We start from the raw sequence: 15,906 nt of genomic DNA, 5'->3' as shown, positions 1-15,906 counted from the left end.
TTTGGCAGTTATGTAATGATGTACTCTGGCAGCTATGTAATGATGTAATCTGGCAGTTATAGAATGATGTAATTTGGCAGTTATGTAATGATGTAGTTATCCTCCATTTTTGTGATCTGATATGGTCATCCTCCATTTTCTCATAATGCTGATTTTTGCATAATGACCTGGTCTTTAGAACCTAACTATGTTGATAAGTGAGGAGTGGGTGTAATTTTGCCGGTGAGTTTATTTCTAACAACCATAATGCTGATTATCAGTCTCTAATCTCACCAGTGAAAACTCATTTCTGACAGTTGTTATGGTAATTAGAAACTCATGTATTTGGGAAGATATGAAGAGCATAAGGACTTGTGGCAGCCCCTCCACCCCCAGCATATGGGCTTTACTTCCAATTAGGATGGCTGTTTTGAGCCATGAACTCACTGACTGGAGCAGTGGTTCTCAGCCGGGGGCAATTTTGCTCCCCAGGAGACATTTGGAAATGTCTGGAGAAATTTTTGGTTGTCACAAGTGGAAGGTGGGGCAGTGCTGTTGGCATCTAGTAGGAAGAGGGCAGGGATGCTACTAAACCTCCTACAGTGCACAGGACAGTCTTCCACAGCAAAGAATCATCTGGCCCCAAATGTCAGTAATGAACATGTTGAGAAACCTTGCTCTAGAGTGCAGGTTAAAGTGACTCACACACTTACATTATGTGACCCTGTCTATGCTGATGTATTTTAAAGTTAAATTGCAGACTTCATAGTACTCGGCACATAAACTTGCAGTAAAGACTTGAACAAATTTAGGAATTCATTTTAATGCAATATATGTGGAAGGTGTGAATTTAGAGCCTAGTTATTTGCCAACTGTGGTAGACCCAATAAAAACAGCCTACAAAAACTTTCAAAAATGGTAGGCCTTGGTCATGTTCACCTGGAATGTAGGGTTAGGCTTTTATAAATTACTGTCTTATTGGACAACTCTTGGGCTACTGAGTCGATGCTGATAATGGCTTTTGAGTTTACTTCTGTACAACAAACATGCATTGAGTGCACCAGAGACTGTGGGAGCAGTACAGAGAACAATAAAAGAGTCTCTGGTCAGAGAAGTTTACAGCACAGTAGGAATTAGGTACAACATATCTTAACAAGGCCCCTTCCAATTGTAATGTCCCAACAGCCTATAATTGTAGAAACATCGATGGTTAACCCTAGTTTCACTCTATATGAAACTAGGCTGCTCCACTCCTTGCCTTTTACATTATTTCCATGTATACACCTGTACATGTCTTGCCAAAGCACTGCCAGATAGTAGTGGTATAACTATATATTTTACCTAAAAAAGCCAAAGTGTACAAAAACCACTAGTGTTCTAGAGAAATAAAAAACCAGTTGCTATGGAGTTGATTCCAATATGGCGACCCCATGTGTGTCAGAGTAGAGTTTTCAATGACTGATGCTTTGGAAGTTGGTTGCCAGGTCTTTCTTCTGAGATGCTTCTGTGTGGACTTGAAACTTTAACCTTTCAGTTAGCAGCCAAGCATATTAACCGTTTGCACTACCCGGGGACTCTTCAAGAGAAATAGACTCTCTGAAAAACTGTACGTCTTAAAAGAAGACATACATAGAAAGAAAAAAACTCAACTTTATTTTCACTTTATTGTGAAAGTATTACTGTTAGCTTTTAAACTCTGGAACCAAGGAAATGATCACCACCACTGTTGGGAGCTCCTGTCTCCCTTTTTGCCTTTTTTTGATGGGTCGTCAGCATGCTTAATTGATTTTGTGAAATGATGTATCTCAGCACTGCTGCCTTAGCTGAAGGAGTGCTCTCAGAACGCCCAGCCAACTGCCCATCTATCCATCATTTCCATTCATTGTAGATGGCACTCAAGGCTGTGTGGGTGGCTACATAATTACTGACATGTCTGCATGTAAGAATGTGGCCTGAAACATTCTAAACTTAGAAACTATTCAGATCAGACCTCGTGGATGTTGTTCTTGGAGGGTGATAACTGTGGCATTCTCCAGGGCTTGTAAAACGAGTTCTGACATTGCCAACCATAGATTCCAACTTTAATAGCAATCTGTTCAATGAGTAACCCTGGTCTGGAGAACATTCATTCTCCTTTTTACAACTTGGTTCCATTAATTATTATTTTTTTTAAATTGGAGTTTTACTTGGCTATAGGTAGGTAATTTTATGGAAAGGGGTAAAAATTTGGTCAGCCAGAGAGAAAAAAGGTAAAAATAGTAATCATGTTTGAGATCAGTTGTATTTTTAGCGTTAGACTAGCCACACATTATACTAGCTGATAGTTTCCTTTCAGCTGATTAAGTTACGTGTCTATTTGGTGAACAAACTTTGTAGAAATAACAAAATTTGTCTCTGTATCACTTGTAAGTGAATTATTATCTTTCTCATTTAACGTTTTCCTGTATCAATGGTATATATTTTCAAAATCCCAGCCAAAGTCTATATTCCAGAACTGCCTACCTTTTATATTCTTCTGGGCAGAACATTAAAAAAAAAAAGAAAAAAAGGCCTCTACAGTATATAGTATAAAGAAATTTCTTAGGAATACTTTGTTTTTCTAAAAACAGCTTTATATGAATTCTCAAGGTATTTGGCAAGTATAAATTGGTATCAAGGATTGTTGTAGTTCTAGAACAGAACAACCATCACCAGTTATAAGAGTCACAACAATGGTATTTTGGTGTTCTAAAGCATCAAGTAATTTAGCCAAGTAGCAGGTCTCTTTTTCTGAAAACAGTCACTTACATGACCAATTTTTTTTTGCTAAATGGGTACACTTTTGCTTATGTTTTAGTAGCTACCTAAAATGGTACCAAGGTTAAAAATGTTTTCTAATCCTGGATTTGCGTTAGGAACTTAGGTTAAATGCATGTTATGGGAGAATCTTTGGTGTTTGCTCCATGCGAGGTGCAATAGAATGTAATCCAGTCCCTTGCACTACTTATACAAAATAACATGGTACCAAAAGAAGCTAAGAATTAGATTCTTGCTAGGCCTTAGAAGTAAAAACCCAGGAGTGTCTTTTATCTAGCTATTATTATTATTTATTATCTATGTTCAGCACATAGATAATTAGTTATAAGCTTGCTACCCAAATACTTCCTCTGTAATCGACTGACATTTAAATTGTCTTCAGTGCCCTTTCTCTTTTAATTTGAACCTTATTTCATTGTTTTTTGTTAATGAACCATTCTTTTGGATATAAATTGGATCCTTTTAGCCAAAGTAAAAGTTTAGACCTGGTAAACTTTTTCTTCTTACTTATTGCAAGGCCTCTGCCATGTTGGAGTCTGAAGCAAATACCATCACAAATAACATCGCTGAGTGGGAAGTATGCCCTGTTTCTTGATAGCTTCCAAATCTCTCCTAGACTGAAAGCATGTCTTTCTAACCAGAGGGCTGCCATCCGAAGAATAAATTCCTTTAGCAGTCATTAGAGCTGTCTGTAGCTTGGTGTTGGGCAGCTGTGGCTAAAGGTGAACTGGAGCATTTTTTTTTAAGAAGTAGATGACAGATATATTGAGGTAGGTCTGTTGTTTCCATGTGACATCACTTGGGTTGCATTCAAGTTGGGAGCCTGACAGCGCCTGATTCAGAGCGTCTGGGATTTAAGAGCCAGTTTAGAATGGCTTTGAGTTGTGCCAGGTTTTTAGGTTGACTGCAATCGAGGTACATCAATTCAGCCAGCATTTATGAGGCACCCACTGTGTACTTAGTACTAAAAAATTGAGGGCATGTTGAAAATTTATCAATTGCTTTTTTTATATTGCTATTTTCTGGAATTTCTGAGTATGAGTTTTGTTTTCCCTTGGTCTTGTCTTAGTGCTACATCTTATTCAAACCACCAAATTTTCTATCATTTTCAATAATGCACCAAAGAAAATCAAACAATGTCTAACTCCATGAGTATGAGTAACAAGCCTCAGAGGATTTCTAGAGAACAAATCATCGCCAGCAAATTTGTGTATCTGTGTGTGCACATTTTAATAGAAGTGCCAAGAGTCGGCAAAGGGAATCCAGTAAATGTAAGTCACGTAGCTTTTAATAAGATATTTGATACAGGCCTCATGATTATTTTACTTTGAAACTTGATTAAATTTGGCTACAAAATGAGTACTGTCACACTGAGTGACCACAGAGAGAAGGCCAGAGAACAGAGTAGGGGATCAGCTGTCCTGGGTCACTTTGGGAGGTGGTGCTTGGTAGGATTTATCAATTCTAGCAGAAGGGTCCTTCTTCAATGTCATTGTCAACCTAATAGGAAAAGCAGAATTTACCAGGTGTTATCAAATTGAAATAGCCCTAAACTAGAGGGAGTATTAAGAAATATCCACGAGCCAAACAAATGAGTAATGAGTAGAAGGGATTTTTAACTTTTATTGAGTATTATAGGTGAGAAAACTAAGACTTAGGGAGGTAAAGTAACTAGCCAAAGGTTGTACAGATAGTAAATAGCATTACCAGTATTCGTACTTAGATCTGATTGACTCCAAAGCCACATGATTATTCCACTATCCACAATGCTGGCAAGCACTAATTGCAATATAACTGTTACTATATTAAAGCTGTTGCCTAAATAAAGATGACTTTACTTGTGTTAATTCAGCTACATTACATGGATTATAATATACAAGTATTTCTTGCATCGGAATGGTACTATACAGTAATTTCTAAGTACTTTTTACCTCTCTTAGTTTTTTAATAGCTTTATTGAGATAATTTACATACCATACAATTTACCCATTTAAAGTGTGCATTCAACATTTTTTGGTATATTCAGTGTTGTGCAATGATCACCACAATCTAATCTTGAATATTTTCATCTCAAAAGAAACCCAGTAGTCATTAGCTATCACTTCTCTTTGTTTCGCATCTACCACTCACCCCCAGCCCTAAGAAACCACTAATCTAGTTTCTGTGTTTATAGATTTGTCTATTCCGGACATTTCGTTTAATGGAATCATACAATACGTGATCCTTTGTGACTGACTTCTTTCATTTAGCATAATGTTTTCAAGGTTCATGCATGTTGTAGCATGTATATATACTTCATTTCTTTTTATGCCTGAATAATATTCCATTGTATGGATAGACTACATTTTATATATCCATTCACCAGTTGATGGGCATTTGAGTTGTTTCTGCTTTTTTAGCTAATGTGAATAATACTGCTATAAATATTCATGTGTAAGTTTTTGTGTAGACATCTTTTCATTTCTCTTGGGCATATACCTAGGAATGGAATTACTGGGTGATATGACAACTTTATGTTTAACTTTGAGGAACTGTCAGACAGTTTTCCAAAGCGACTGTACTGTTTTACATTCTTAGTAGCAGTGTATGAGGGTTCCAATTTCTCCACATCCTTGTCAACACTTGTTATTGTCCATCTTTTTCCTTCTCTCATGTAATTCTCATAATCCTATTAATTAGCCAAAGAAGAATATTCTAACTGTTATTTTATAGATGAAAACTCTTAAGTTAATGGACAGATTAAATGAGATGCCTAGCATGTGTGTATATACAGGCAAAAGCTGAATTATGAATAAGGAAGACCAAAGAAGAATTGATACCTTTGAATTATGGTGTTGGTGAAGAATATTGAATATGCCATGGACTGCCAGAAGAACAAACAAATCTTCCTTGGAAGAAGTATACAGCAGCAGAATGCTCCTTAGAAACAAGGATGGCGAGACTTTGTCTCATATACTTTGGACATGTTATCAGGAGGGACCAGTCCCTGGAGAAGGACATCATGCTTGGTAAAATAGAGGGTCAGCAAAAAAAGAAGACGACCCTTGACAAGATGGATTGACACAGTGGCTGCAATGATGGGCTCAAGCATAGCAATGATTGTGAGGATAGTATGGGACTGGGCAGTATTTCGTTCTGTTGTACACAGGGTCACTATGAATTGGAACTGACTTGAAGGCACCTAACGACAACAAAACATGTATGTGAATAAAGGAAAATTGGCATAGGTAGTTCAAGAGAACAAATCATCCAAAAGTAATTTAAAAGTTTTTGAACCAGACACTCAGAGTTATGTTGGATGTTAGAGATCGTATTTCCCACCCCCACATTTTAAAGGTGATGAAACTAGAGCCCTGAAAAGAGGAAATAAATTTAACATGGACATAAAGCAGCTTGATAGCAAAGCCAGAATTAGAAGCCCTATCTCCTTGGCTGTTCCAGCACAGCCTATTGCATTATGCCTTAATGGATAAATAAATTCATCCATATCATTGGAACTCCATTTTCTTAACTCGTTCATTCATGCCAGCCTATTAAAATAAACCTATCTTAATTCATATAGGGTATTGGAAGGTCAGTAAAGCTGAACCTCCCATTGGGAAGCTTCTGATAGAATTCGTTCCACATATTGCCTATGATGAAACTGAGGCAGAGGCAGAAAATTAATGCAGGCAGTGTTTCATGGTGACATTTCTTAGGTCAGATTACTTAGGTTTGAATTCTGGCTCTACTGCTTACTGACTATTTGACCCTTTCTGTAATTCTGTTTCTTTATTTTTAAAATGGGAACAATAAGAGTCTCTACCTCATAGAATTGTTTTGAGAATTAAATGAGATAACTCATGTAAAGAGGTTAGTACAGGCTCCTAGGAAGCCCTCAATAAATGTTGACAATTATCATTATAGAACATCAACTTGCTCAGATCACTGAAAACATTGTAATCTGATAGTTATAGAAAATAAATCAATTATCCCTATTTTGAAAGTAACTTCACTAAAGGAGCAGGCCTAGGACATAGCTATTTTCTAAAGTCTACAATTTAGCATAAGGAACATAATAAAATTCTTTGTTAAGAGAAAAAACTTACTATGTTAACTTTCCATTCTTTACAAATTATGAACTAATTTTCCTTATACTGTAACTTCAGGCAGAGACCAACCGGGAAATTTCAACTCAAGTTGAACTCATGTTAAAAGCCCCAGTAGTGAGAAAACTTAATTAAAGCACATATGCCTATGCTGGCTGGATATATTAGTTGTGTTGTTCCTTAGTATCTTTTTTGATTATGAAGGTAAAAATCCACTGGATTATTCTGTGGGCCATCTGGATACACTGTGTGCCAGTGTAGCAGAAAGGGGAATCAGAAGACAGGGTTGGTATCCCGGCCCATCGCTGCCCTAGTTCATGGCCATGGGCAGTGTGCTCAGACATCTCTAAGCTTCTATTTCCTCATCAGGGAGTAGGGGTAGAAGGGCACAGAGATTCCTGTCTTATGCAGTTGTCATAAGGACCAAATGATAATCTGGTTATAACAGCACTGAGCACAGTGCCAGGTCTACAGTTGCGGCTCTGTAAATAATAGTCAAACAGCGATGTAGTGGTGTTCCAATGTTGTGGTGTTCCATGCGCCACACAATGAGATTTGGAGGCAAATTCAACAGTAAGTTTAGGTGAAGAAATTGGACATTTCCGTGTTCACATAGTATGTTTCATGTCTACTCTGCTGTTGTTGCTGCTGCTGCTGCTGCTTTTCTGTAACCAATTTTAGAGCCTATCTTGGCAGCTAGAAGTATTTGGGATTAATTTTACACTCCATGAGTTGAGCATTTTCCTGCAAGCAGCTCCCTGGGCCTCTGCCTTATTACTTTGGCATCAACTGATATGGCAGTTGGACAGAAAGATGTCCTTTGGGGTCTCCATTTTATTTGGAAACCTTCAGTTTGAGGAAGCAAAACAAAGGCCATCAACACATTGTGCTTGAAATCGTAGGCATTTATTGTTTCCTAAACCTCTCCCTTTGTGTAGTTCTGTGAACCCTAGGGAACACACATCTTGCCCAGCCAGCGATGAGTACTGAAACATCCCCCTTCCTCAAATAGGTCCTAGCAGCTGGTTGGCCTCATTTCTCTGCTCCAGGTGAGCTGTGGGATCTTCTAGCCCTCGGTCAAACCAATCTGAATCTTGATAGGTCTAGTTTTTCCAGCCCTTTTCAGTGTGTTAATTCTGTTAAATTCATTTGGCTCTCACGGAGAACAAAGTAAACTTGGCTGTTACGTGTGAAACTAAATTGAGAACACGGAGATCTGGTTAGTATTTCATGCTGGCCAGTAGGTCAGGAAGATTTTCCTTGGGGGTAATTTACATAAGTAATTGTTTATCCCATGTATTTCCAATTTCTGTGACCATCTGGGGATAGCAGACTCTTTCCACAATGGCATAGAGATATATCTAGTGAGACTGAAACTTAGAAGGATGGACAATACTTCTCCTGGATTGATGTATTTTGGGCCTTGCTCAGGAAAGATCCTGCGGCTTGTGCTGCTGTCTCACTGAGAAGTCCTTTTTCTACCTCAGCTGTGTTTAGCAGGTTGGGTGGGGTCACGAACTAACTTGCTGTTACACTTTGTGAGAAGTTTCCCTTGACAGTGAGGAAGGTGCATAAAAGGCTCACTTAAGTACCAGCAAGTGTCTCATGTGTTTATGGTGATCAGATAGCTGCCTTGAGTGCAGCTTCCATCAGGAAACTCCCATGCTCAGAATACTCAGTGGCTGCCCAGCACCTGGAGTAAAGTGTGCGCTCTTCTCCCTGCCATTCTGGTTCCTCTACAACATTCACCCAGCTTACCTTATCAAATGCTATTCCCTAGCTGGAATACTTGCTTTTCCCTGAACAAACAGCCTCTACTTTTCTGCTTTAGTATATTTGCTCAAGTTGTTTCGTTCACTTTTTTTGGTTTTAATTGTGGTAAAATATATATAACATAAAATTTGCCATTTTAACCATTTTCAAGTACAAAGCAGTGGCATTAATCACACTCACAGTGTTGTGCAACCATCACCATTATTTATTTCCAAAACTTTTCATCACCTCCCAACACAAACTCTACACTCATTATGCAATAACTTCCCATTCCCCACTCCTCTCAGCCCATGATAACCACTAATCTACTTTTGGGATCCACTTTCTGTCTCCATGTATTTGTCTATTCTAGATATTTCATGTAAATGGGATCATATAATATTTGTCTTCCTGTGCTGGCTTATTTCCTGTGGCATAATGTTTTCAAGGTTCGTTCGTGCTGTAGCGTGTATTAGAATGTTATATGTTTTTATGGCATAATAATATTCCGTTGTATGTATATACCACATTTTGTTCATTCATCTGTTGGACACTTGGGTTGTTTCTACCTTTTGGCTATTGTAAATAATGCTTCTATGAACTTGGTGTACAAGTATCTATTTGAGTCACCGCTTTCAGTTCTTTTGTGTATATATCCATGTCTTAGTCATCTAGTGCTGCTCTAACAGAAATACCACAAGTGGATGGCTTTAACAAAGAGAAATTTATTTCCTCACAGTTAAAGTAGGCTAAAAGTCCAAATTCAGGGCATCAGCTCCAGGGGAAGGCTTTTTCTCTCTGTCGGCCTTCTTCTCTTCCGTGTTCCCCCGGACTAGGAGCTTCTCGGTGCAGGGACCCCGGTCCAAAGGACGCACTCTGCTCCCAGCACTGCTTTCTTGATGGTAAGAGGTCCCCAGTTCTCTGATTGCTTCCCTTTCCTTTTATCTCTTACAAAAGATAAAAGGTGGTGCAGACCACACCCCAGGGAAACTCCCTTTACATTGGATCAGGGATGTGACCTGAGTAAGAGTGTTGTTACAATTCCACTCTAATCCTGTTTAACATAAAATTACAATCACTAAATGGAGGACAACCACACAATTCTGGGAATCATGGCCTAGCCAAATTGTTACACACGTTTTTTGGGGGACACAGTTCAATCCATGACAATCCAGGAGTGGAATTCTGCGTATGGTAATTCTATGTTTTCTTCACTTTTAAAGCCCCCTTACCCAATATCTAGTCTTTAGTACACATTGCAGGTACCTCTTCTCAGAGGTGTGCTGGTAAATGTTTAACAACTGGTACTGCAGAGGTGAAGGAGAAGCCTGGCTTTGTATCATTTTTTGATTTCCATGTTGTAAATACTTCCACCATGGCCAGTTTCAAGCTACCAATGCGAGGTCACTGAATGCAGAATTGAGAAGAGATGGGCAAAGTGTTTCCAACATACAGATACAATAGACAACCTCAAGAGCCCAAAGACAATGAGGAAGTAATGAGTTCTGAGTATTTATTACCATTGTTTTTCATATAACTTATTTAATTATAACTTCATACAATTCAGTTTTTAGAAATGGCTGTGTTTAACAGTTGGCTTGCAAAATTCCTAAAAATTGGTTCTCTCAAGCTGATTGGAGCTGACTCAGCCAGCTCCAGCACACCTCTGCCATTTCATGTCATTCCAAGTAAAGAAAAATTAAAAATTAAAAATTTAAATTATTAGCGTGAATTATTAGCATAATCTTTATATTGTGCAATGCTAGTTGTTTTTTTTTTTAATTTTTTCCCCATACAAAAATTTATACATACATTGTTATGTGACCCTAATTGCTCTCCCCATGCTGTGACAGCACACTCCTCCTTTCCACCCCTGATTCCCCATGTCCATTCGACCAGCACCTAACCCTCTCTGCCTTCCCATCTCACATCTGGACAGAAGTTGCCCATTTAGTCTCCTGTATCTACTTGAGCTAAGAGGCACACTCCTCATGAGTATCACTTTATGTCCCACAGTCTAGCCCAATCCCTGTCTGAAGTTGGCCTTGGAAATTGTTTTAGTTCTGGGCTGATAGAGAATCCAGGGGCCATGCTTTCCAGGGTACCTCCAGTCTCAGTCAGACCATTAAGTCTGGTCTTCTTACTAGAATTTGAGTTCTGCACCCCACCTTTCTCCTGCTCTATCCAGGACTCTCTGTTGTGTTCCCTGTGAGGGCAGTCATTGGTAGTAGCCAGGCACCATCTAGTTCTTCTGGTCTCAGGCTGATGAAGTCTCTGGTTTATGTGGCCCTTTCTGTCTCTTGGGCTAATACTTTCCTTGTGTCTTTGGTGTTCTTCATTCTCCCTTACTCCAGATGGTTGGGACCAATCGATGCATCTTAGATGGCCGCTTGCAAGCTTTTAAGACCCCAGACACCACTCACCAAAGTAGGATGCAGAACATTTTCTTAATAAGCTTTGTTATGCCAATTGACCTAGATGTCCCCTGAAAGCATGGTCCCCAGACCCCCACCCCTGCTACTCTGTCCCTCAAAGTATTTGAAGCAATGCCAGTTTTAAATGCAAATATGTTGTTGTTATTAGTTGCAATCAAGTTGATTCTCACTTATGGCAACCCCATGTATGCAGAGTAGAAATGCTGTGACCTTTCAGAAACAGATTGCCAGACCTGTCTGAGTTGTCTCTGGGTGGGTTTGACCCACCAACCTTTCAGCTAGTAGTCCAGTGCTTAACTGTTTAAGAACATTTAACTCGTGTGAGTTAATGCACATGTCTCCTCTGATTATGTGCGTGCTCCATTGTCCCCATCAGATTTCACTTACAAAATACAAATTCAAAGATAAAATTATTAAGGATTTCAATATAGCAGGGCATTAAAGCAAGTATGGAGCCCTTCTGAGTGTGGAACCTTGTGTTACTGCCCAGTTCACACGTCCTGTGTACAGTTCTGGGGAAATTACTTACATTTGCCATGCCTCAGGGTCCTCATCGGTATAATAGGGATAATGCCTAAGTTATTTCAGTTATCTAAGTCACAGAGGAGCTGTGGGGATTGAAGGCACTCATACCTGTATGGCATAGAACATAGTGCTTGACACACAGTCTATGCTCAGTTATTTGGAGGAATTAGTATTAATACAATAATCATGTTAATGGCACTTGATTTATAGTCCTTAAGGTCTACCTTGTATTGCCAATATTTGCTTCTTTGACTTATTTTCCTTTCTACATTTTAATCTCTTTGAAGGCAGAGATTAGATCTTAGTCACCATGGAATTCCCTACAGTACTTCCCCAAAATTCTTACACATACCTGGCACTCAGTAGGTGTTTATAACCTTGATCTTTGCATGATTCAGACTTCTTGACAATAAACATCTGTGTCATAATATGATGGCCTTCACAATGAGGCTTAATTGGTAACATTCACAGGAAGAGAAAGAGTATAAACTAAGACTTTAACAGGAGTCAATTGTAATCATGGTAAGGGTAGGGGAAGTAGATGATTCCAGGTGTTTTGGTTTAAGGAATGTGGCTTCTCTTTGTCTCTTTGTGGGGACCGCTTTAAGAAATGGGGAAGGAATGAGTTCCAAGCCTCATTTTAGTAGAAGAGGCCCTAGGGATATTAACTCTGGCCCGTAGTAATCCGTGCCTTTGCTAACTTCTTTCACACTTACTTTCTGTTCTGCACAATTAGGATGTTATTATAGTAATGCTTTTTCCACTAATTGATTGTATATGTATGTTTTCTGTCCAACAGATTATAAGATCCTTGTGAGCTATGAGATATTATGTACTTCTTTTGAACTCAAACAGAAGGTAGCACAGTACTAGGCACATAGTAAGCAATACATTTTATTGTAATTCTGGTCTTGGTCCAAACTTCCATGGCTCCATGGAGATCTGGATGTGAATTGTGATTGTCTTTTATAGCTCCTGCAAGACCTCAACCAAGTGGCAGAGAAGCCTGGTCTGCCCCAGCATTTTTAAGGAGAGGCACTTCAGTTGTTTTTTGTTTCCCTAACCTACATCATTTTTCCAGTGTCTCCCACTCTGAGGAGTGTCCCCCTACTAACTTTCTCCCCGCATGGAATTTGGAACACCACATATCTGTAGACACTGCTCATTTAAATGATGATCTTTTAAAAGCCCTTTGGGCTAGTGTCAGTAAGCCATGATATATCACCAAATGGACCATCTGCACGAGACTTCTGAAGCTCATCTGAGCTGTAGTCCCTCAAGCTGGCGGGAACTTGTAGAAAGGAGCTCACGTTGCCCTGGCTTTTGCTATTCTGGTTCTGCGCACTGTCAGACGCCTTGAGCCTCTGGGGCAGCCAGTTCATTACTTTTAATGAGCACAAACTTCACCAAGACATTAAAATAAAATAAAACACCAATGGGCAGTCTTGGATGTTACTTCCAATTGTTTGAGTTCTTTTTCCACAGGATTATTCAAAATGATGGGGGAAAAAAAAAAAAAAGCCAGTCTTAACTCCTGCCAATTTTATCCTAAGTAGATTTGGCATTATAAAGCTAACACACCCTAAACTTTTTTTCTTTCAGGTCCCTGTGGACTAGTGCTTGACATTTGTGTTAAAAATGACATTATTCAACTGATTATATGTTTGAACATTATCTACCTTTTGGATATAATAAAGAAATAGTGAATATCGCAATATCATGTAACATATAAAGAGTAATATCCAGGGAAGACAGTTATTTTCTGAAAAGGGTAAAGTTATTATTTTAAACTACAAGGCAAATGCAGTTACTTTGATAAGAATTTTTTAATTGATAGAGCTCTGCAGCATAGACTGTAAGAACTTTATTAAGGGTTACTTATATTACCATACTTTGTAGAAGGTCAGTAAGTGGTGAAGCAGACACTGAACAATGTCCCCACTAAGCTGATTCGTGGATATTTTCATCTCCTGGCCATATGGATTTGGAATTACTTTGGGCAGTTTTTTTGTTTTTTTTTAAAAAAGAAGGAAGTGAGCAGATGAATGATAACTCTTTTATTACTCGACATAGCTTGTGTTTGTGGAAGACAAAGTTCATCAAGTTGTTTTAAAGAAAAACTAGAGTGTGCCAAACATAATTTGTTGAGGGCTCAAGAATTGTGAAATTGTTCCTAAATGAAGTTTGTAATTTCTGCAGGTAATAGCTCTAGCAGATGCAGTAGAGGAAAACCAGGACAATCTGTTCCAGTCATTCACCAGACTGAAAAGTGCCACCCATTTGGTGATTCTGCTGATTGGCCTGTGGCAGAAGCTTAGTGCTGACCAAGTTGCTATTCTGGAAGCGGCATTTCTGCCACTGCAGCAGGACACTCAAGAATTGGTAAGGACCCACAAACCTTAAGTGGTAACAGCCAGCATTATTTAAAGGATTTTGGTTTTATGAAGATATCATATGGCTATCATGTTTTGTAAGGTACTGAATGAAGGCTTGGTTTTTTACAAAAATGCTGTTCTCCTTTTCTTTAAACCATAAAAAAAAATGTCAAATTAAGGCCTTTTTTCTAGAGCTATTTTAAAAATACGCACATAGTCCATTTTTTATGTGGTATCCAGTGTATTTTTTTATGTGCTCTTCAATCACTTAGAAGCCAGGGAAATAGTCATTTGATGGTCTGAGTGATGGCAGTAAACCTTCAGATTAGCTAATCCTTTCCTTTTCCACCGGAGAAAACAGTTTGCCCATTTTTATTTGCTCAATATTCTTAAATTTAATGTCACCTCAAGGGTTAGAGAGAACTGAGATAGCCTTGCTAAATAACAGTGATATTCCTTTACATTTATATGGTTCTTTGTATATAAACTCTTTTGCCCTCAATCCTGGGATAAGCAGTTTAGAATGAAAAGGTGAAAAATGAAGGTAGTATTTGGAGTGTTCAGTAAAGGATTATTGAGACCAACATTTCGGGTCCCTTGAATTCTAGATGTCTGTATGAGACTGCTAGGTACTGTTTGGGGGGATTTTTTGCATACTTTTATTTACAAAGAAAAAAATATACGTCTTGAGAATTAAAGATCCTTGAACTTATTTTTTCTACTGGGGGAGGCCTAAAAAATCATTTCAGATCCACTTGTAAACCTAGATATGAGAACATGGTACTAAAAATGATAGTGCTTAAGCTAACGCTTTTGGAGTGCTTACTATGTACCAGGTGCTGTTTTGTTTCACAGGATTGTTTCATTTAATCTTACGTATCTCCCTATAGTGTAGTTAAGGTACTGTTCTCATCCCCAGTTGCGTGTGGGAAAATTTAGGCTTTGAGAGTTAAGTTGTTGTGGTTGTTGGCTGCTGTCAAGTTAGCTCTGTCTCATGGCGATCTTATGTATAACAGAACTAAATGTTGCTGGTCCTGCGCCGTCTTCATGATCATCGGTATGTTTGCGTTCATTGTTGTAGCTATTGTGTCTGAAACTCTTAAAACCCGTAAGCAGTAGAGCCAGGATTTAGACCCAGGTTTGTCTGCCTCCAAAGCACATGTTTTTAACTACTACATTGTATTTTAGTGAACAAAATCATGAACATAATTTTGAAAAAAAATCACAAACTTTGTCAGCTGAATCTAATTTTCTAGAGTTGGATCAAAGGATTGGCAGATAATTTTTTAAAAGCCAAACTGTATTTTATTTCATAAACAAAATATCAATAAATAATTAGAAAAAATAGAATACACATTTTCGTTTTTTAGTGGCAAATGATACATTAAAAGGAGATTGGTAAAATAAAATTACAACTAAAATTGACCTTTGAGAAGCTAGGAATGTAGACAGTTAACTGTGATAATAGAAATAAAGAATGAGAATGAGAGCTTTCACTTATGAACTCAGATTTGTTAATCAGAAGACTTGGTTGGATTCAGTTGGTTGTTCATCAATTAATGGCAAAGTCACTCTGATCAAGTTTCTTAATTGTTCTAAATCTCTCCTTCCTTAGCTGTAACCAGTTGCTGTTGAGTTGATTTTGACTCATGGTGACCCCGTTTGTGTCAGAGTAGAACTGTGCTCCATAGAGTTTTTAATGACTGATTTTTCAGAAGTAGATTGCCAGGCCTTTCTTCTGAGGTGCCTCTGGTAGACTTGAACCTCCAACCTTTCAGTTAGCAGCTGAGTGCACTACCCATGGACTCCCCTAAGCTTTAAGATGGAGATAATAATAGAACCTACGCAATAAATTGTAATAAGAATTGACTGAGATAATTGAGTAAGAGTGCTGAAGGTTAGCAATGAATATTGATAGTGGTTTGTACATTTATGTATTGTATATATGTTGTTGTG

General features: G+C 38.4%; 1 protein-coding gene across 5 annotated transcripts in view; it reads left to right on the top strand.

Moving 5' to 3' along the window:
• Positions 1–15,906, top strand: part of BBS9 (Bardet-Biedl syndrome 9) — a 518,471-nt gene that overhangs the window by 391,583 nt on the left and 110,982 nt on the right. For 4 of the 5 annotated variants that reach the window (XM_023739587.1, XM_023739586.1, XM_023739589.1 and 1 more), the window contains one exon: positions 13,775–13,957. In XM_023739587.1, coding sequence (XP_023595355.1) covers positions 13,775–13,957 — 183 coding nt within the window. Of the gene's footprint in view, positions 1–3,844; positions 4,656–13,774; positions 13,958–15,906 lie in introns of those variants that run through there. The other variant, XM_023739590.1, reaches the window with a different exon arrangement.

This window comes from Trichechus manatus, unplaced genomic scaffold (genome assembly GCF_000243295.1).
Source record: "Trichechus manatus latirostris isolate Lorelei unplaced genomic scaffold, TriManLat1.0 scaffold00137, whole genome shotgun sequence".
In the NCBI taxonomy this organism is placed as follows: Eukaryota; Metazoa; Chordata; class Mammalia; order Sirenia; family Trichechidae; genus Trichechus; species Trichechus manatus.
Note: the sequence above shows the minus strand (reverse complement) of the source record. Positions and strands in the feature narration are given on the sequence as shown.